Source organism: Mustelus asterias, chromosome 4, assembly GCF_964213995.1.
Source record: "Mustelus asterias chromosome 4, sMusAst1.hap1.1, whole genome shotgun sequence".
Lineage (NCBI taxonomy): Eukaryota > Metazoa > Chordata > Chondrichthyes > Carcharhiniformes > Triakidae > Mustelus > Mustelus asterias.
In genome coordinates, this window is record NC_135804.1 from 4,036,473 (window position 1) to 4,059,834 (window position 23,362).

The 23,362-nt window shown below is 47.2% G+C and overlaps 1 protein-coding gene across 2 annotated transcripts in view; it reads left to right on the top strand.

Moving 5' to 3' along the window:
* tk2 (thymidine kinase 2) overlaps positions 1–23,362 on the top strand; it is a 37,519-nt gene that overhangs the window by 10,148 nt on the left and 4,009 nt on the right. Inside the window, exons 3-9 of one of the 2 annotated variants that reach the window (XM_078210535.1) lie at positions 4,348–4,422; positions 6,534–6,587; positions 9,935–10,024; positions 13,239–13,312; positions 14,308–14,396; positions 16,959–17,038; positions 22,662–22,742. In XM_078210535.1, coding sequence (XP_078066661.1) covers positions 4,348–4,422; positions 6,534–6,587; positions 9,935–10,024; positions 13,239–13,312; positions 14,308–14,396; positions 16,959–17,038; positions 22,662–22,742 — 543 coding nt within the window. The remainder of the gene's footprint in view (positions 1–4,347; positions 4,423–6,533; positions 6,588–9,934; positions 10,025–13,238; positions 13,313–14,307; positions 14,397–16,958; positions 17,039–22,661; positions 22,743–23,362) is intronic. The other variant, XM_078210537.1, reaches the window with a different exon arrangement.

A 23,362-nucleotide genomic window follows, 5' to 3' on the forward strand; every position in this document is an offset into this window, starting at 1 on the left:
ACCTGCTGAGATTTTCCAGCATTTTCTCTTTTGGTTTCAGATTCCAGCACCTGCAGTAATTTGCTTTTATCGCATGGTAGGTTGTTGCATAAGGTGAAATCTAATAGGATCCAGGGTGAGGTGGCTAAATGGATACAAAATTGGCTTGATGACAGAAGCCAGAGGGTGGTTGTAGAGGATTGTTTTTCAAACTGGAGGCCTGTGACCAGCGGTGTGCCTTAGGGATCAGTGCTGGGTCCACTGTTATTTGTCATTTATATTAATGATTTGGATGAGAATATAGGAGGCGTGGTTAGTAAGTTTGCAGGTGACAGCAAGATTGCTGGCATAGTGGACAGTGAAGATGGCTATCTCGGATTTCAACGGGATCTTGATCAATTGGGCCAATGAGCTGACGAATGGCAGATGAAGTTTAATTTAGATAAATGCGAGGTGATGCATTTTGGTAGATTGAACCAGGGCAGGACTTACTCAGTTAATGGTAGGGCGTTGGAGAGAGTTACAGAACAAAGAGATCTAGGGGGACAAGTTCATAGCTCCTTGAAAGTGGAGTAACAGGTGGACAGAGTGGTGAAGAAGGCATTCAGCATGCCTGGTTTCATTGGTCAGAAAATTGAATACAGGAGTTGGGACGTCTTTTTGAAGTTGTACAAGACATTGGTAAGGCCACACTTGGAATACTGTGGACAGTTTTGGTCACCCTATTATAGAAAGGATATTATTAAACTAGAATGAGTGCAGAAAAGATTTACTAAGATGCTACCGGGATTTGATGGTTTGAGTTATAAGGAGAGGCTGGATGGACCGAGACTTTTTTCTCTGGAGTGTAGGAGGCTGAGGGGTGATCTTATAGAGGTTTATAAAATAATGAGGGGCATAGATCAGCTAGATAGTCAATATCTTTTCCCAAAGGTAGGGGAGTCTAAAACTAGAGGGCATCGGTTTAAGGTGAGAGGGGAGAGATACAAAAGGGTCCAGAGGGACAATTTTATCACTCAGAGGGTGGGGAGTGTCTGGAACATGTTGCCAGAGGTAGTAGTAGAGGCGGGTACAATTTTGTCTTTTAAAAAGCATTTAGACAGTTACATGGGTACGATTGGTATAGAGGGATATGGGCCAAATGCGGGCAATTGGGACTAGCTTAGGGATTTTAAAAAGGGCGGCATGGTCACGTTGGGCCGAAGGGCCTGTTTCCATGCTGTAAACCTCTGTGACTCTATGACTAAATACTCAAACTAGCCATACCAGCTGGTTGGCTCCTCTGGGGAATGAGAGTCATTCGGTTAGCCAGTGGTTAGCACTGCTGCCTCACAGCACCAGGGACTCGGGTTCAATTCCGGCCTCGGGTCACTGTCTGTCTGGAGTTTGCACATTCTCCCCGTGTCTGCGTGGGTTTCCTCCGGGTGCTCCGGTTTCCCCTCACAGTCCTAAGATGTGCGGGTTAGGTGGATTGGCCATGCCAAATTGACCCTAGTGTCAGGGGATTAGCAGGGTAAATATGTGGCGTTATGGGGATAGGGCCTGGGTGGGATTGTGGTCAGTGCAGACTCGATGGGCTGAATGGCCTCCTTCTGCACTGCGATTCTATGGATTCTATCATTATTAAGGAAATGCTCTTTGTCATCCTGCCCCAGATGGGCTGGCAGAATGTTTTGTACAGACGATGAAACGTTCCCTGAAAGTAACCAGACAATGAATCTTGTTCTGTAAACAATTGAGCCAAATCCTGTTCGTGTACACGAACACTGTGCACTCAACAACCCAAGTTTTTCCAGGGTTGCTAATGGTTAGACGTCAACTACACACAACATTTGATTTGCTTAAACCACCCAAGACAAAATAAATTGTTGAGAAAGCAGCAGGATCAGGTCATGTGACAGGAGAACCAGGCGAAATGTTGTGTTTTTCGTCAGGGTGATGTTACAGCAAGGAACTATAGCATGAGTTGGAAGTGGATGCCTGCCACCATCTTAGCACAGGCAGAACCAGTCTTCTGCACCGTACAAAGCCACGATGCCTGAGATGATGTAATATGGGGAAGACATTTTGGTGACAAAAACCAATCTGCTGGAGACAGAACCGACGGGAGAATCCACATCAAGCTGGGCCGAGAGTCGACCTGGACCTTCCCGAGAGCCTGAACCATCTGGGGAAGCAGTACCCCGGTGAGAAGCAGACGCCAGAACGCCACGTCGACTCTGGTTAAGACAACCACGGTCGATGCCAAACCCAAGCCAATGGCACCAGAGTTTGCAGCAAACACCAAAAAGCAGATGGCTGAGGTTCACCGACAGCCACAGAGAACGACAGCCTCTGAAACGTCTGACCCATAGACCATTATGTTCAGTGATAATGTTATACTGCTTATTGTTTTTGATTTGATTTATTATTGTCACATGTATTGTTTCTTGCGTGCTATACAGACAAAGCATACCGTTCATGGAGAAGGAAAGGAGAGAGTGCAGAATGTAGTGTTACAGTCATAGCTAGGATGTAGAGAAAGATCAACTTAATGCGAGGTAGGTCGATTCAAAAGTCTGACGGCAGCAGGGAAGAAGCTGTTCTTGAGTCAGCTGGTACGTGACCTCAGACTTTTGTATCTTTTGCTCGAAGGTGGAAGAGAGAATGTCCGGGATGGGAGGGGTCAGGGACCTTGGATTTAAAGGGGGAGGGGAATGTTGTGTAGTCATGGTATTTCGCATGTTTCCTCACTAGCAAGCCTTGCAGTGGGACAGGGGCACTTAAAGACCGGTCACGTGACATCATTGGCCGTTTGCACAGGCAAGCAGGCAGCGTTACGGAGCGGCCTGGAGCGTTACGGAGCAGCCTGGAGTGTTCAGATCTTCAAAATAAATCAGTTAGGTGGGAACGTGGAGTTAAGGTTACCAGCATATCAGCCATGATCTTATTGAATGGCGGAGCAGGATCGAGGGGCCGAATAGCCAACTCCTGCTCCTAATTCATATGTTTGTATCTCATTGCTCTGCGGGGAGCTTACTGTGTGCAGATTGGTTGCTGCATTTTGTGACACTACAGCAGTGGCTACAATTCAAAAGTGAATTTACTGAGTGTAAAGTGCTCCATTCTTTTGGATTTAGGATTCTGTGTTGTTAAGTCTCAATGTAGATGGGATGGACTCTGAGTCTGCCTCACCAGAAGCAGTGCTCGGGATTGGATATTCGCTCTGCTACTGCTGAAGGATAATTGAAAACCTGATAATCATTTCCAAAATTTGGACTTTTAATAATTCACTTTTGGGATGTGGGCATCGCTGGCTGGGCCAGCATTTCACTGCCCGCCATTCCACAGGGTGTTAGAGAGTCAACCACATTGCTGTCAAGTCACATGTAGGCCAGACCAGGTAAGGACGGCAGATTTCCTTCCCTCAAGGACATTAGTGAATCAGATGGATTTTTCCGACAATCGACAATGGTTTCCTGGTCATCAGTAAAAAGTTAAAGTTTATTTATTAGTGTCACAAGTAGGCTTACATTAACACTGTAATGAAGTTACTGTGAAAATCTCTTAGTCGTCACACTGTGGCGCCTGTTTGGGTACACTGAGGGAGAATTTAGCACGGCCAATGTAGTCTTTCAGACTATGGGAGGAAACCAGAGGAAACCCATGCAGACATGGGGAGAATGTGCAGACTCCACACAGACAGTGACCCAAGCTGGGAATTGAACCCAGGTCCCTGGCGCTGTGAGGGAGCAGTGCTAACCGCTGTGCCACCGTGTCGCACCTGAGTCTTCTTAATTCCAGATTCCAAACTTAATTCCAAACATGCCGTATGCCTTCTTGGCCACCTTAACCACTTGTTGTGACTTTCAGGGAATTGTGGACCTGTATGCCTGATCTCTCTGTATATTAATGCCTCTAAGGGTTCTGACATTTACTGTATACTTCCCTCCTGCATTAGACTTTCTACAATGCATCTCCTCACATTGGCTGGGAGGCACTTTGAGGTTTGCAGTGGTTGTGAAAATCTGTTCAAATGCAAGTCTTTTCTTCCCAAAAATCAACTGCCTGGAGCAGCACAGGATGGGTGGAGTTTATAACATTGGTGGGTTAAGATGATGGAGCACTTCCAGATAAGGTCAGATTCAAGGAGGTGCTTTAACTTTCAAAGGGAATTGATTTCCCCAGCAACCACTCAGCTGTGACATTCTTCCCCCTCTCACACTTTGTAACCTCTCAGTGTGAGTGACAGTTATGGCCTCGTGTGCAAGGTCCATGTCCAATAGGAACCGCCTTGTGTTTCCCAAACTCCTCTTAGATTTGAACTCTCAAGTACAGAGGAATAATGGGAGGAAACTGAGTTTTGTCTGTTCTTGTATTTCATTTCAGATTTGTGTTGAAGGGAATATTGCAAGTGGAAAGACAACGTGCCTGGAGTACTTTGCCAAATGTGACAATATTGAGGTAAATAGCAACCTGTGTTAAATCTTTTCAATTCATTCTGGGTGTTGCTGCTATTTGCAGCCCCTCATTGTCCTGAGAATGTGATGGTGGAGTTTCTTCTTGAACCACCGGAGTCCTTGTGGTTATTCTTGTAATGGTTTGAGTGTCTTGCTGGGCTAAGTAATCATATGAAGACATTTGTAACGAACCAAATCCCTTCCCACTCGCTCCCACTGTACACAATCCCAATGAACCCAAACCCCTTCCCACTCACTCCCACTGTACACAATCCCAATGGACCCAAACCTCTTCCCACTCACTCCCACTGTACACAATCCCAATGGACCCAAACCTCTTCCCACTCACTCCCACTGTGCACAATCCCAATGGACCCAAACCCTTTCCCACTCACTCCCACTGTACACAATCCCAATGAACCCAAACCCCTTCCCACTCACTCCCACTGTACACAATCCCAATGGACCCAAACCCCTTCCCACTCACTCCCACTGTACACAATCCCAATGAACCCAAACCCTTTCCCATTCACTCACACTGTACACAATCCCAATGAACCCAAACCCCTTCCCACTCACTCCCACTGTACACAATCCCAATGAACCCAAACCTCTTCCACTCGCTCCCACTGTGCACAATCCCAATGAACCCAAACCTCTTCCACTCGCTCCCACTGTACATAATCCCAACGAACCCAAACCCTTTCCCATTCACTCCCACTGTACACAATCCCAATGGATCCAAACCCCTTCCCATTCACTCACACTGTACACAATCCCAATGGACCCAAACCCTTTCCCATTCACTCCCACTGTACACAATCCCAATGGACCCAAACCCCTTCCCATTCACTCACACTGTACACAATCCCAATGAACCCAAACCCCTTCCCATTCACTCACACTGTACACCAATCCCAATGAACCCAAACCCCTTCCCATTCACTTCCAATGTACACAATCCCAACGGATCAAACCCCTACCCATTCACTCACACTGTACACAATCCCAATGGACCCAACACCCTTCCCATTCACTCACACTGTACACAATCCCAATGGATCAAACCATTCACTCTTATTTTCTGGAGCTTAGGTGAAGAATTTTCTCCTGAATTCTTTATTGGATCTATTGGTGACTATCTGATATTTCTATCCCCAGCTTTGGTCTGTCCACTGTGCAAACATCATCTACTCCTTGTAACCCTTTCATAATTGTAGAGACCTCCTCCATCTCAGATGATTCCTGATTCCCACTAACTCTAGCTCTTGACATTATCCGGTCCGGAGCTTGATAATTGGGAGAACGATTGGATTATTAGAGGCCAGCACATGTCCCTTGTTTTGGGTTCCCAGGAGAAAGTGTCCCGCATTCAAACCCCGGCCAGTGCGAGAAGCTGAAACAACGGATTGATCTGAGATGGAGAGATTTGAATAAGTCTGATTGGATCCAGCCTGTTCTATCAAACTAGATTTCAGATATTAAAAATAACCGGCTGACCAATGTGCTGAGTCTGATAAGTTTATTTTATCCTCCGTAGAAATTGAAAAATTGTTTCCTCTGGTGACAAATCCAGAACAATGAGATATCAATTAAAATGACAGCCAGACCGTTCTGGAATGAATTCAGGAGACACTGTCTGGACTGTGGGACTCTTTAGATGGGGGAATGTGGCAATTTGTCCTTATAAGACCATAAAACCATAAGACATAGGAGCAGAATTAGGCCACTCGGCCCGTCGAGTCTGCTCCGCTACTCAACCATGGCTGATATTTTTCTCATTCCCATTCTCCTGCCTTTTCCCCATAACCCCTGACCCCCTTATTAATCAATTTGATAATGTAATATAATATAATTTGACCCTGTTCGCCTAGGTATCATCCTGATGAACCTGCACTCACTCCAAGGCCACTGCATTTGTCCCTCTGGTGAATATGAAGATGTCACACTTGTTTGAAATAAACTGAAACGTTGGGTCGCGGGAGTTATCATCTCCTAATTAACCTTTCCACCCTGGCTATCCCAGAGAGACGCTCAGGTACAGCCGGAATCTTGCTGTCCCTCACAGAGGTCCTGTCTGTCCGTCTAAAACTTCATTTTTCTATCTTGTGGCAGGCGCTGACTGAGCCGGTGGCTAAATGGAGGAATATCTGGGGCCACAATCTGCTGGTAAGAAGAAGGGTTTCCAATCCCTTCATTGCACAAGGGGATGTATTGGTGAGCCTGTGGGAGGAGGAACTGAATCCCGAGAAGGAAAAGGGGTTTCCGACGGAAGGGAAGAGGGGCTCATCGTCAGAATAAAGGGTTCTCAAAGGTGGGAGAAGGTGAAGGATAGGGGATAGGGTGTGAGTGACATCGTTGAGGGCTGGCGATGTGGGAACCTGGTGTGCAGGAATGTATAGCTGGAGTGATACTGAGTTAAGATGGGCAAGGCCAGGCAGGCAGTGATTGGAAAGTAAAGATATGAACCTGCGGGTGGACTGCACACAACTCGCCAAAGCTTTCTTAGAAAGCAGCTCCCAAACATACAAACCCCAACACTGAAACGGACCAGGGCAGCAGACACATTGGAGCACCGTTAGCAAGTTCTCCTCCAAGTCACACACCACCCTGACTTCGGACTGTATTGCTGTTCCTTCATTGTTGGATTTGAATTGTTTTATGTGTTCAGTTGAATCTCTTTCCTTGAATCTTCTTTCTTTGTTCTTTGATCTTGAATGGCAAATTGTGATATTTCTACCCGGCCATGTAACTTAAAGAACAAAGAGAATTACAGCACAGGGACAGGCCCTTCAGCCTGCACTGACCATGCTGAGCTAAAACCCCTACCCTTCCGGGGACCATATCCCTCTATTCCCATCCTATTCATGTATTTGTTCAGATGCCCCTTAAAAGTCACTATCGTATCTGCGTCCACTACCTCCCCCGGCAGCGAGTTCCAGGCACCCACCACCCTCTGTGTAAAAATCTTGCCTCGTACATCTCCTTTAAACCTTGCCTTTCACACCTTAAACCTATGTCCCCTAGTAATTGATTCTTCCACCCTGGAAAAAGCTTCTGACTATCCACCCTGTCCATGCCTCTCATAATCTTGTAGATTTCTTTCAGGTCACCCCCTCAACCTCCGTCGTTCCAGTGAGAACAAACCAAGTTTCTCCAACCTCTCCTCATAGCTAATGCCCTCCAAACCAGGGCAACATCCTGCTAAATCTTTTCTGTACCCTCTCCAAAGCCTCCACATCCTTCTGGTAGTGTGGCGACCAGAATTGAACACTATATTCCAAGTGCGGCCTTACTAAGGTTCTATAAAGCTGCAACACGATTTGCCAATTTTCACTTGGTAATGAATTTTTGTCATCAATATCCAGAACCTTCCGTGAACACGTACACTGTACTAAGCCCACTTCCACTGCTGATAGTGAGTCACTGAATTCTGGAACTCCCTACCTAACAGAACTTCGGGAACGCCTTCACTCCACAGACTCCAAACTAGGAGATACAGTTTAAAAATAAGAGGTCTCCCTTAGAGGATGTGGATGAGGAGAAATATTTTCTCTCAAGAGGGTTGTTAATCTGTGGACTATTTTCCTCAGAAAATAGGCTGGCTTATTGAATTTATTAGATCGATTTTTGATAGACAAAGGGGTGAAGGATTATTGGGGGGGGGGGGGGGGTGGTTGGGGCGGGGGGGTGGGGGTGGGGTGGCTGGGGCGGGGGGGCGGGGCGGGGGGGGCTAGGGGGTGGGGGGGCGCAGACGGGAAAATAGAGTTGAGACCACAAACAGAGCAGCCATGATCTTATTGAACGGTAGAGCAGGTTCGAGGGGCCGAATGGCCTACTCCTGCTTCCAATTTCTCTGCAGCTGTTTAAGAGGAAGGCCCATCACCTCCTTCTCAAGGGCAACAAGGGATGAGCAATAGATGGCAAGAGTTCCAGCAGTGCGCAGATCCCTTGAATGAACAAATAAGAAAAAGCACTTTGGCACTAGATTGGTGTCAGAGTTTGACTAAATCGGGGCAGCAGAGTGGGTCATCGCTGTGTGAGTGAGGATGTGGACAGTGATGTCTAAGAGGTGTTGTGGTTTATGGATCCAGAGGCCAGCAAGTAAGTAATACATGCTCAAGGTTAACGATGGTTGGGCAATTTGAGTACTGCCAAGAGACAGCCCTGGGGGACTGGAGTCACAAGTAGGTCCAGACTTTCATTCCTAAAGGCAGCAAATAAGGAAGGGATAGACCAGAGGTGGGCCACCCCACAGACATAATACATGAATAGGCAGGGAATAGAGGGATACGCACAGTATATAGGCAAAAGGTCTTTAGTTTAGGAAGGCATCATGTGTTGGCGTAGACTTGGTGGGCCGAAGGGCCTGTTGGTGTGCTGTACCGTTCTTTCTAAAACACTCTTGTTGGGTTGGATTTGAGTTTGAGGACTTTTGAGCAAAATCCCCTGTCATTTCTATCTGTTGTGTGCAGCTGGTTCAGTTGAGTCCGTGTGGCTCTCCCCAGGGCAAGACGGGCATTTATTGCCCTGAGAAGGCAGTTGTTGAGTTTTCATCTTGGGGGCACAGAGAGCATCAAGGGACAACCAGGTTGGTGCAGGACTGGAGTCACATATAGTCCAGAGTGAGAGACGACGGCTGGTTCCCACCCTGAAGGACACGAGTGAACCAATCGGTCACCACCTCGATAAAAGTGTGACTATTCTTGCTCATTTTCTACTGAGACCAACTTCCTTTCAAACTGAATTTGGATTCTCAAATTATCATGGAGATCATAGAATCCCGACAGTGCAGAAAGAGGCCATTCGGCCCACCAAGCCTACGCCGACAGCAATCTCACCCAAATACTATCCCCGTAATCCCACTCGTATTTATCCTGCTAATCCCCCTGACACTAAAGGGCAATTTAGCACTGCCAATCCACCTAATCTGCACATCTTTGGTGTGGGAGGAAACCCACGCAGACACGGGGAGAAGGTGCAGACTCCACACAGACAGTGACCCGAGGCTAGATTCGAACCTGGGTCCCTGGCGCTGTGAGGCAGCAGTGCTAACCACTGTGCCACCGTGCCACCGTGCCACCCCTAATTTATTTGACTTTTGTTCCCAAGATGGAGTTAGTACAGGTGCTGTATGATCTGTAGAAAAAAAATTAATTCCCTTATCCCAATGTTTCTCACTCTCTATTTCCCACTCCATTCGTGGTCCTGATTTTCTCGGGGACAATTATGTTGGTGCTGGAAGGTTTGAGTGCCTCAGCCAACTGGCCAATCCTTACACTTGAGCTTTATGATGGGGGCATGGCGGCGGGGGGTGGGGGATGGACATTCCCGTCTTCCAGGGACTCCATTTTCCAGTCAGGAACCCTGGTGAACATTACTGCTCTTGTGTCTCTTTACTCTTGGGGATGCGTAACCCAACACAGATCAACAATGATTACACGTGGTCACCAGTGAGCCACTGCGAGGGCTTTGCTTCCAAGATTGATTCACAGCTGAAATATTTTAATTGGCAGGCACTGATGTATGAGAATCCCTCCCGATGGGCGATTACTCTCCAGACCTACGTACAGCTCACTATGTTACAGCAGCACACTCGACCTCAGGTATGTACATTGCACACAGAAGAATTTAGATAGATAATTATTAGATAGATAATAGATAATTTTCTTTATTTTGGAGAGGGAAAATAATTACCTGCGCTGCGAATTCATACAACATTTAAATTTGTACTGAACCTTGGAGGAAGCACACACGGTGTACTATGCTTCGTTTAATCTCTGTATCTAAAAGTTTAGTTTTGAAAGTTTATTTATTAGTGTCACAAGTTGGCTTACATTAACACTGCAATGGAGTTACTGTGAAAATCCCCTAGTCGCCACACTCTGTTCGGGTACACTGAGGGAGAATTTAGCATGGTCAATGGACCCTAACCAGCACGTCTTTTGGACTGTGGGAGAAAACTGGAGCACCTGGAGGAAACCCACGCAGGCATGGGGAGAATGTGCAAACTCCACACAGACAGTGACCCGGGGCTGGGAATCGAACCCACGTCTCTGGCGCTGTGACGCAGCAGTGCTAACCACTGTGCCACCGTGTCCCCCCCACAAGAGGATACAGAAGTACTGAAAAGGGATTGATTTACAAGGATGATCCTTGATTGGAGAGGTTCCAACTATGAAAAAAACTGAAGAAGCCGGAGTTCTTTTCCTTAGAAAAGAGAAGACTGGGAGGCAGGGGGGAGGGGGTGCCCTGATCAGGGCCATTGGGATTATAAAAGGGTTTGATAGGATTTATCTTATTGATTTATCCTATTGAGAAGGAGATCATTTGACCCATCGAGTCTGCTCTGACAGAGCATCTTGTACAGGCCCACCCCAAGCATTATCCCCATAACCCCACATATTTATCCTGCTAATCCCTTTAATCTACAAATCATTGGACACTTAGGGGGAATTTAGCATGGCCAAGCCACCTAACCTGTAAATCCTTAGAGTGTGGGAGGAAACCAGAGCACCCGGAGGAAACCCACGCAGACACGGGGAGAATGTGCAAACTCCATACAGATAGTGACCCAAGCCGGGAATTGAACCCGGGTCCCTGGCTCTGTGAGGCAGCAGTGCTAACCACTGTGCTACCGTGCCACCCACATTTGGGGGGAGGGGGGGCGAGGAACGAGTCCAAAACTAGGAACTCCCAATTGAAGATAGTCCCTAAAAAAAACCCTCCAGGCAATTCAGGAGATACCTCTTCATCCAGAGAGTGGTGAGAATGTGGAACCTGTAATCATCGAATCCCTATAGTGCAGAAGGAGGCCATTCAGCCCATCGAGTCTGCACCGACCACAATCCCACCCAGGCCCCGTCCCCGCAACCCCACATATTTAGACCATAAGACCATAAGACATAGGAGCGGAAGTAAGGCCATTCGGCCCATCGAGTCCACTCCACCATTCAATCATGGTTGATTTCAACTCCATTTACCCGCTCTCTCCCCATAGCCCTTAATTCCTCGAGAAATCAAGAATTTATCAATTTCTGTCTTGAAGACGCTCAACGTCTCGGCCTCCACAGCCCTCTGTGGCAATGAATTCCACAGACCCACCACTCTCTGGCTGAAGAAATTTCTCCTCATCTCTGTTCTAAAGTGACTCCCTTTTATTCTAAGGCTGTGCCCCCGCGTCCTAGTCTCCCCCGTTAATGGAAACAACTTCCCTACGTCCATCCTATCTAAGCCGTTCATTATCTTGTAAGTTTCTATCAGATCTCCCCTCAACCTCCTAAACTCCAATGAATATAATCCCACGATCCTCAGACGTTCATCGTATGTCAGGCCTACCATTCCTGGGATCATCCGTGTGAATCTCCGCTGGACCCGCTCCAGTGCCAGTATGTCCTTCCTGAGGTGTGGGGCCCAAAATTGCTCACAGTACTCCAAATGGGGCCTAACCAGTGCTTTATAAAGCCTCAGAAGTACATCCCTGCTTTTGTATTCCAAGCCTCTTGAGATAAATGACAACATTACATTTGCTTTCTTAATTACGGACTCAACCTGCAAGTTTACCTTTAGAGAATCCTGGACTAGGACTCCCAAGTCCCTTTGCACTTTAGCATTATGAATTTTGTCACCGTTTAGAAAATAGTCCATGCCTCTATTCTTTTTTCCAAAGTGTACGACCTCGCACTTGCCCACGTTGAATTTCATCAGCCACTTCTTGGACCACTCTCCTAAACTGTCTAAATCTTTCTGCAGCCTCCCCACCTCCTCAATACTACCTGCCCCTCCACCTATCTTTGTATCATCGGCAAACTTGGCCAGAATGCTCCCAGTCCCGTCATCTAGATCGTTAATATATAAAGAGAACAGCTGTGGCCCCAACACTGAACCCTGCGGGACACCACTTGTCACCGGTTGCCATTCTGAGAAAGAACCTTTTATCCCAACTCTCTGCCTTCTGTCTGACAGCCAATCGTCAATCCATGTTAGTACCTTGCCTCGAATACCATGGGCCCTTATTTTACTCAGCAGTCTCCCGTGAGGCACCTTGTCAAAGGCCTTTTGGAAGTCAAGATAGATAACATCCATTGGCTCTCCTTGGTCTAACCTATTTGTTATCTCTTCAAAGAACTCTAACAGGTTTGTCAGGCACGACCTCCCCTTACTAAATCCATGCTGACTTGTCTTAATCCGACCCTGCACTTCCAAGAATTTAGAAATCTCATCCTTAACGATGGATTCTAGAATTTTGCCAACAACTGAGGTTAGGCTAATTGGCCTAACACTAGGGTCAATTTAGCATGGCCAATCCACCTAACCCGCACATCTTTGGACTGTGGGAGGAAACCGGAGCACCCGGAGGAAACCCACGCAGACACGGGGAGAACGTGCAGACTCCAGACGGACAGTGACCCAAGCCAGGAATCGAACTCGGGTCCCTGGCGCTGTGAGGCAGCAGTGCTAACCACTGTGCCATCGTGCCACCCCTTAGAAAATCACAATCAGTAGTTGAGATAAATATTATAGATACACTTGAGGGCAACGAGGTAAATACATGAGGGAGGAATATAGAAGGTTATTTTGATGGGATTGGGTGAAAGTGGGAGGAAGTTCAAACAGATCACTAATCATAGAATCATAGAATCCCTACAGTGCAGAAAGAGGCCATTCGGCCCATCGAGGCTGCACTGACAACAATCCCACCACAGGCCCTGTCCCCACAATCCCACACATTTACTAATGCCAGCACAGACGTGCTGGACCGAATGGCCTGTTTGTGTTCGGTAACCTCTCCTTTCCTTTGTGATGTTATGTCTTTTGAAGGTGGAGTTGATCCGAATGATCGAGAGGTCCATTTACAGCGCAAAGTACGTCTTTGTGGAGAACCATTACCGAAGGTGAGCACTTAGGGCACCAACTAAATCAGTGCGAATTCTCCTCTCATTCACTGCCGGTTGATGTGATTCTGTTCCCACGTCTGGCAAAGATAAGTGCATTTACTTTAATTTCACTTTGAAGTAAGTGAAGGCAGGAACTGAGTTAAGAGGAAAGGTTAATAACGGGTTAAGCTGTTGGGTTTGGAGGTGGGACTGGGACTGTCTAGATTGAGGTCTGAGTCCTGAACCCTCTGACTGAGCTGGAAATGCTACCCCTGAACTGTGAGCTCATTGCAGGGAGAGGTGTTTGCCCGGATATCTCACATAGGGTCTGATAGACGACATTGAGCTCGTTCTGATGTTCAATTAAATCAGGACTAACCCGCATCTCAACTTCATTTACCTGAGTTTGCTGCCCTACTGACCCAACAGAAATCTATGATATGGAGATGCCGGTGTTGGACTGGGGTGGGCACAATAAGTAGTCTCACAACACCAGGTTAAAGTCCAACAAGTTTATTTGGTAGCACGAGCTTTCGGAGCGCTGCCCCTTCATCAGGTGAGTGGAGAGTTGGGTTCACAAACACGGCATATATAGACACAGACACAATTGCAAGATAATGATTGGAATGCAAGTCTTTACAGGTAATCAAGTCTTTGATTTAATTACCTGTAAAGACTCGCAATCCCACCATTATCTTGCAATTGAGTCTTTGTCTATAGATGCCGTGATTGTGAAACCTACCTCCCCACTCACCTGAGGAAGGAGCAGCGCTCCGAAAGCTCCTGATTCCAAATAAACCTGTTGGACTTTAACCTGGCGTTGTGAGACTTCCAACAGAAATCTGTGCATTCTCTCTCCGGAAGTTTCCATTCGGACTCTGAAGCTCCACAACCTTGTCTCAGGGAGGGAGATCCAGGTTTCTCGAAGCGTTTGCTTCCTGAATGGCCTCATTCTGACTTTAACATTGAATTCTGGAGGAATGCTGAGTAACATTTGTCTTTTCCCCTCGCAGTTCCACCATGCCAGCTGTGGATTACGCCGTGCTGACTGAGTGGTTTAATTGGATCGTGACAAACACCCATGTTCCAATCGATTTGATCGGTAAGAAGCACTAATGACCATGGGGGAGGGGCTAAAGGATTTGGTTCAATCAAAGAGCTGTTTAATGTTGGTGTGTCTGTGATGTGAGCAATGTGATGTGTTTACAATGTGCTCAATGTAAAGGCTGTGACCGAGCAGCTGTGTGCAGTTAGAAAACGTCTGGCATTTCAGTGTTAGTATTATCGACAGCTGGCGTGAAAAGATTTACCCACTGACTGGACAGTGTTTGACCCAGTGTGGTACCAAACAGCCCTTAATGTCCTGAGGTTCATGAGGACCTGCTACTGGCTGGACTCACACCCAGCAGAAAGGAAGATGGTTGTGGGCTCAGAGGCCAGTCCATACAATCATAGATTCCATACAGTGCAGAAAGAGGCCATTCGGCCCATCGAGTCTGCACCAAACTCTTCGATAGAGCATCCCATCCAGACCCACACCCCTCTGCCATATCCCCAACCCTCACATTTATCCTGGCTAATCCCTGCAACATACACATCTTTGGACACTAAGGTACAATTTAGCATGGCCAATCCACTTAACCTACACATCTTTGGAGGGTAGGAGGAAACCGGAGCACCCAGAGGAAACCCACGCAGACACGGGGAGAATGTGCAAACTCCACACAGTCTGTGACCCAAGCCGGGAATTGAACTCGGGTCCCAGGCGCTGTGAGACTGTGCCACAATGCTGCCAGGATGCAGCCCTGGATCTCCAGGAGTTCCTCAGGGAAGTGTTCTGGGCCTAACCATCTTCAACTGCTCCACCTCCCCCCGCCCTCCATTTAGAGACAAGGGTGGGGCTGTTCTCCAATGATGTGTGTTCAGCTTTTTGGATATTACAGCAGCTCCCACACAGTAAGACCTGGATAACATTTTTACTCTTTATCTTTCATACTTTATTTAATGTGTTCTCACTACATGCCAGGCCTAGGACCCAGAATCTGTCAAATCTCCAAATCCAGTATACATCCGGCCTCGAACTTCCCGGGTGCGGGGCCTGGTACCTGGGTATATTTTAGTATCTATATTTGTTGATCTTGGGTAGTGTGTGTGAATAGAATGAAAACCCAAAGTTAAGTTGGAACAGCCTCAGCTTCTCCCCGCTCTTCAGAGAAGAGAGGAATGGGGGGGGGGGGGGGGGGGAGGGTGGATTTGATGGCAGCATGGTGGCACAATCTCACAGCGCCAGGGACCCGGGTTCGATTCTGGCCTCGGTCACTGTGTGGATCTGATGGCAGTATTCAGGGCCGGGGGATTGTGGGGGGGGGGGGGGGGGGGGGGGTTGTGGTGGGGGTTGGAAACTGCTCCTATTGGTCAGGAGGGCTGTTAACCAGAGGAGACACATTTAAGGAAGATGACAAATGAACCATTGTGAGTTGTGATCTGCTACACTTTGTTTAAAAATGTGATGGCAGCAGATTCAATAGTGACTTTTGAAAGGAGATTGGATAACTGCTTGAGAAAAAAAGAACAAATTGCAGATGGGTCGGGGGAGGGGAAGGCAGGGGGCAGGGTTAATTGGAGAACTCTTGTGATGATACTCTGCCTTTAAGAAATGTATTTATATCATGTTTCTTGTAAGGGGTATGTTTAAAATTCAGCTCTGCTTTACACGGTGCTGATTTGTCTGCACCAGGCAGCCCACATGCTGAGAACACGGGCTGATGATTGATTTTAGTTCAGGATGTGGTTGTTTTAATCTGAGTTAACGCATTTTTGTTTATTTGTTTTTCCCCCTGGGGTTTCAGAGTAGGGTTTTGATTGGGTTGATTGACAGAGTCACGTGCTAAAGGGGAGGAGCTAAGCTTACAGGGAAAAGCAAGTGGCTACTGCCGGGTTCTGAAAGTAGCAAGAGGTGTCCCTCTCTCTCTCTCTGGAGGCTGCTGTTAGTGACCTGCTAGGAGAAATAGGTCTGTCTCTTTGTCTCTCTCCAGAGGTGTTCTGGAGGCTTGAGGACTGACAGCCCAAGTACAAACCCCTAAGCCTCTGTGTTGGTAACTGATTTTGAAGAGGAGTTTAAGTCTATAAGAGGAATATTGCTTGAATTGGAACTCATAGAGATAGGTTAGCAGTTAAGAATTATTATATCTTGTCATGTTGAAGTACTTCAATTGGTGAAAGTTAAGCTAATTCACTTTTTATAGTTAAACTATCATTAAATAAAGTTTGCATGATAAAAGCTTCCCAGTGGGTCAATAGAATCACACCTGGAGTGAAACACCTTATCCTGACACTAATGCCAAAATAAAAAATAGTTAGGGCCTCGTTGGGCTTCAACTAGTTTCTGACCCGTATTTTAACAACTCCTCCAAAGAGATGGGACAGACAGCATGGGCTGATGGGCCTCCTGTGCTGTTTAATTCTAAGATAATGAAAGGACAAAATTTGGAACTGGGCATTAGAATAGTAAGGTTGTGTTATTAGAGAGTATTGCTGAGTTAGCTGCTCTCAGCCAGGTGGAAGGAATCTACAATCAACCTGAGTTTGGAACTCTCCTCATTATTTATAATTCAATAAATCTTGTTACCTAACACATTGACTCCTCAATCTCCTTCCTCCTCAGTGTATCTTCAAACTGCTCCTGAGACCTGTTACCAGAGACTGAAGGCACGGTGCCGGAATGAAGAAAAAGTGATTCCCTTGGTGAGAAGACTAAATCAAAATGGATAGGATGGGATGAAGATCCTTCATGGAGATATGAGCCGGAATTCCACCACCTCACCCGCCACGGATCAGAGCGGGTGAAGGGCGGACAACGGAAATGTCCATTGATCTTGGCTGGGAATTTCCGGTCTCGCTTGAGTGAGGCCATAAGATCCTTTCGATCAGGTTAGGTGGATTAGACATGGTAAATGCGTGGGGGTTATTGCTCTTTAAGAGAGTTGGTGTAGACTCAATGGGCCGAACGGCCTCCTTCTGTACTGTAGGGCTTCTATTCTATGAGGATTGAACAGAAGATGATCAGTTGATGGGGTGAGGCTTGTTTGCAGAGTTGGATTTTAAGTAGGGTCTAAAGAGAGGGAGGCGGAGCTTTCTAGAAGACTTGTCCACAAATGGTCAGGTGTTGGAAGTGTGTGGTTCACAAGAGATCAGAAGAACAATGTTTGGGGAATGGGTATTTTGGTGATGCAAAGCATAAGGAAAATGCGTGTCTGTGTGTGTGTGTGTGGGGGGGGGGGGGGCGGGGAGGGGAGCGAGTGTGGGGGTGGAGTGAGTCGGGGATGAGGAGTTGGGGGGGGGGGATTTGAACATAGAAGAGAATTTTAAAATTAGGGTGTTGCTCAACTGGGATTCAGTGTGGGTGGTGATGGGTTAACGGTATGTGATGTGAGTGAGGATATGGGCACCACAGATTAGCTCAGTAGCTCAGGGTTACAGGGGAAGGGAGGTTAGTCACAAAAGCATTGCCAACTCCAGACTTAACCATTGCAATGTGAATGGGGCGGCACAGTGGTTAGCACTGCTTCCTCACAGCACCAGGGACCTGGGTTCAATTCCGGCCTCGGGTGACTGTCTGTGTAGAGTTTGCACATTCTCCCTGTGTCTGTGTGGGTTTCCTCCGAGTGCTCTGGTTTCCTCCCACAAGATCGGTCTTTTCTCCTTGGAGAGACGTAGGATGAGAGGAGACCTAATAGAGGTATATAAGATGTTGAGAGGCATAGATCGGGTGGACTCTCAGAGCCTTTTTCCCAGGGTGGAAATGGCTGCTACGAGAGGACACAGGTTTAAGGTGCTGGGGGGTAGGTACAGGGGAAATGTTAGGGGGAAGTTTTTCACACAGAGGGTGGTGGGCGAGTAGAATCGACTGCCGTCAGTGGTGGTGGAGGCAAACTCAATAGGGTCTTTTAAGAGACTCCTGGATGAGTACATGGGACTTAATAGGATGGAGGGTTATAGGCAGGGCTAAAAGGTAGGGATATGTTCGTCACAACTTGTGGGGCCGAAGGGCCTGTTTTGTGCTGTAGTTTTCTATGTTTCTATGTTTCTAAGATGTGTGTGTTAGGTGGATTGGCCATGATAAATTGCCCCTTTGTGTCAGAGGGATTAGCAGGGTAAATACGTGGGGTTACAGGGATAGAGGATGGGTAGGATTATTGTCAGTGCAGACTTGATGGGCCAAATGGCCTCCTTCTGCACTGTAGGGATTCTATGGTTGTCTGTGAGTGGGAGTTCCAGCAGCAGGCGGTCCGAGGCAGGGGAGGTGGAATTTATTTGATGGAGATTAGAAACTCGAATGGGGAGATGGTAGTGTAGTGGTAATGTCCATGGTCTGGTAATCCAAAGGTTTGGGGGAGAGGGGTTCAAATCCCACTACGGCAGTTGGTGAAATTTAAATTCAATTAATTAATCTGAAATAAGCAAATCTCAGAAATGGTGGCCAAAAAAAAAACATTGTCGGAAAAACCCATCTGGTTCACTAATGTCCTTTAGGGAAGGAAATCTGCCGTCCTTACCTGGTCTGGCCTACATGTGACTCCAGAGCCACAGCAATGTGGTTCACTCTTAGCAGCTCCCTGAAATGGCTGAGTGAGAGACTCAGCTCAAGGGGAATTTGGGATTGGGAACAGATGCTGACATTGCCAGCAATGCCCACATCCCATGAAAGAATAAAGAAAACATAAGTTGGGGGTGAATAGGACACTGATATTACAAACTGTTCTGGTTCAGGTTATGACTTGAGGATTATCGAATTGGACAGGAAAGGTTGTGGTTTGGACAGAAGGCAATGACTTCGGCTGTTTAGATATTCTCCAGAACTTAGCTGGAGGAAGTAGCAAGTTAGTGCGATTGGAGGCCCCAGGGTCCGTCTCTTCCTCTGTGTTGGGGGCAAAGCAAACCGACTGAAGACGGGAAACAAATGGAAATAAGCAGGGTTTTGCATCTTAACATTGAGCACTGCTCCAGCTCCCCCCCCACATCTCAGCCAGTCACTGGAATGAATGTGTGGTGCCATTGGGTGATAACTGCGATGTCCAACACAGTTGAATAGCTAGCTGAAAAGCTTGAAGAATGGCCACGTGGGCGAGGTACCGGAGAAAGCACCTGAACAATAGAACATAGAACATAGAACATTACAGCGCAGAACAGGCCCTTCGGCCCACGATGTTGCACCGACCAGTTAAAAAAAAAACTGTGACCCTCCAACCTAAACCAATTTCTTTTCGTCCATGAACCTATCTACGGATCTCTTAAACGCCCCCAAACTAGGCGCATTTACTACTGATGCTGGCAGGGCATTCCAATCCCTCACCACCCTCTGGGTAAAGAACCTACCCCTGACATCGGTTCTATAACTACCCCCCCTCAATTTAAAGCCATGCCCCCTCGTGCTGGATTTCTCCATCAGAGGAAAAAGGCTATCACTATCCACCCTATCTAAACCTCTAATCATCTTATATGTTTCAATAAGATCCCCTCTTAGCCGCCGCCTTTCCAGCGAAAACAATCCCAAATCCCTCAGCCTCTCCTCATAGGATCTCCCCTCCATACCAGGCAACATCCTGGTAAACCTCCTCTGCACCCTCTCCAAAGCCTCCACATCCTTCCTGTAATGTGGGGACCAGAACTGCACACAGTACTCCAAGTGCGGCCGCACCAGAGTTGTGTACAGTTGCAACATAACGCTACGACTCCTAAATTCAATCCCCCTACCAATAAACGCCAAGACACCATATGCCTTCTTAACAACCTTATCTACTTGATTCCCAACTTTCAGGGATCTATGCACACATATACCTAGATCCCTCTGCTCCTCCACACTATTCAAAGTCCTCCCGTTAGCCCTATACTCAACACATCTGTTATTCCTACCAAAGTGAATTACCTCACACTTCTCCGCATTAAACTCCATCCGCCACCTCTCGGCCCAACTTTGCAACCTGTCTAAGTCTTCCTGCAAACTACGACACCCTTCCTCACTGTCTACCACACCACCGACTTTGGTGTCATCAGCAAATTTGCTAATCCACCCAACTATACCCTCATCCAGATCATTAATAAATATTACAAACAGCAGTGGCCCCAAAACAGATCCCTGAGGTACACCACTTGTAACCGCACTCCATGATGAATATTTACTATCAACCACCACCCTCTGTTTCCTATCCGCTAGCCAATTCCTGATCCAATTTCCTAGATCACCCCCAATCCCATACATCTGCATTTTCTGCAGAAGCCTACCATGGTGAACCTTATCAAACGCCTTACTAAAATCCATATATACCACGTCCACTGCCTTGCCCCCATCCACCTCCTTGGTCACTTTCTCAAAAAACTCAATAAGGTTAGTAAGGCACGACCTACCTGCCACAAAACCATGCTGACTATCACCTATCAATTCGGGGTTAGATACAGAGTAAAGCTCCCTCTACACTGTCCCTACCAAATACACTGGGTGCACCACGGTTCCCTAGCCCTACCAATTCCTCCTTGCCTGACAGGGACATACCTATCACAGACTCGCAGTAGCTGCTCCTTGAAAAAACTCCACATGTCGGACGTTCCCAGTCCCTGTAATCTCCTAGTCCAACCTATGTTTCCTAATTCTCTCCTAATAGCCTCATAATTACCCTTCCCCCAGCTAAAACCACTGGCCCGAGGTTCATGCCTATCCCTTTCCATCACTAAGGTGAACGTAACCGAATTGTGGTCACTATCACCAAAATGCACACCAACTTCCAAGTCTAGCACCTGGTCTGGCTCATTTCCCAGCACCAGATCCAATATAGCCTCACCTCCAGTTGGCCTGTCTACATACTGAGTCAAAAAACCTTCCTGCACGCTTTGAACAAAAACTGACCCCTCTAACGAGCTAGAGCTATAACAATTCCAGTCAATATTAGTCAAGTTAAAATCCCCCATAACAATTGCCCTATTACTATCACTCCTAAGCAGGATTGACTCCGCAATCCTTTCCTCAACCTCTCTAGAACTTTTAGGAGGTCTATAAAAGACTCCCAACAGGGTGACCTCTCCTCTCCTATTTCTAATCTCCGCCCATACTACCTCAACAGATAAGTCCTCATCAAACCTCCTCTCTGACACTGTGATACAATCTCTGACCAATAATGCTACCCCTCCCCCTCTTCTACCTCCTTCCCTACTTCGACTAAAACATTTGAACCCCGGGACCTGCAGCATCCATTCCTGCCCCTGCTCTATCCATGTCTCTGAAATAGCCACAACATCGAAGTCCCAGGTACTGATCCACGCTGCAAGTTCACCCACTTTATTGCGAATACTCCTGGCATTGAAGTATACACATTTCAAACCCTGCTCCACCCCACCTCTGCAATGCCGTGCATTGCAGTCCCCATCCATGCATCCCTCACTTTCAGCCCCACTACTCAGGATCCCTCCCCCCCCCCGAATCAGTTTAAACCTCCCTGCATGGCCTTAGCAAATTTACCCCCCAGGATATTGGTCCCCTTCTGATTAAGGTGTAGACCATCCTTCTCATAGAGGTCACACCTTCCCCAGTACGAGCCCCAATTGCTTAAGTACCTGAACCCCTCCCTCCTGCACCATCCCCTCAGCCATGAATTCAAACCTTCCCTCTCCCTATTCCTCTCTAAACTATCCCGTGGTACAGGCAAGAGTCCAGAGATAACCACTCTGTCAGTCTTGGCCTTTAGTTTCCACCCCAACTCCATAAATCCCTGCCTAATATCCCCTTCCCCTATCCTCCCTATGTCGTGTGTCCCCACATGTACAATAACTTGTGGTTTATCTCCCTCCCCCCTAAGAGTCCTGAATACCCTGTCAGACACATCCCGGACCCCAGCCCCTGGTAGGCAACACACCAACCCTGAGTCCCTACCTTTAGTTCCGACCCTCCTATCTGTCCCCTTAATTGTGGAGTCCCCAATCACAAGGCCCAGTCTTTTACAGCCCCTAACCACCTGAGCTTTCTCACTCGGCTCACCCCCAGAGATCTGCTCTCTATGCTCAGTTGATTCCTCCTCAACTGTAGCCTCCAGCACCGAAAACCTATTATGGAGGGGAACCGCCCCAGGGGATTGTCTTCCCGATTGCTTCTTACCCCTCCTCCTGGCATTGACCCAAGCCTCATTTCTAGGAGTTACTATTTCTCTATAACTCCTATCAACTTCCACCTCCGCCTCCCGAATTATGCGGAGTTCCTCTACCTGAGGCAGGGACTGTCTCCCAGGAAGGATTTGGCACTGATGGGAGGGGCCTGGGGAGGGGGAGGGAATTGTGTTCATTTCCTAGGTTTCTCTCAGTCTGATTGTGTCCCATTTGTCAGGAATATTTAGAAACTCTTCACCAGCTTTATGAAGACTGGCTGATCAAACAGACTTCCTTCAAAGCACCTGCCCCAGTGCTGGTGAGTAATTTAACTGGAAAATATTTTACTAGCCTAAAGAGGTGGGGATTGAGCTGATTGTAATGGCTGGGGTTGTAATGAGGGGTGAAGTAGAACTGGATTTGTAATTAAGGGAATTTGAGCTGGTTGTAATGGTTGGTGTTTGTAATGAAGACCAGAGGAGAGCTGGTTTTGTAATAAAAGCAAGTGGAGCTGTCTATAATGACTGGTGTCATATAGCCATAATGGGTGGAGTAGAGCTGGATTTGTAATGAGGGGAATTTGAGCTGGTTGCAATGGTTGGTGTTTGTAATGAGGCCCAGAAGAGAACTGATTTTGTAATGAACATAGGTGGAGCTGTTTGTAATGGTTGGTGCTCTAGTGAGAGCTGGAGTAGAGCTGGTTTTGTGATGAGGGGAATTAGAACTGATTATATTGGCTGGTGTTGTAATGAGGGGTGGAGTAGAACTGGTTTTGTAATGAGGGAAATTGGAGCTGGTTGTAATGGCTAGTATTTGTAATGAGGGCCAGAGTAGAGCTGGCCTCATAATGAGGGTAAGTTGAGCTGGTTGTAATGGCTGGCGTTGTAATGAGGGACAGAGTAGAGTTGGTTTTGTAATGAGGAGAATTGGAGCTGGTTG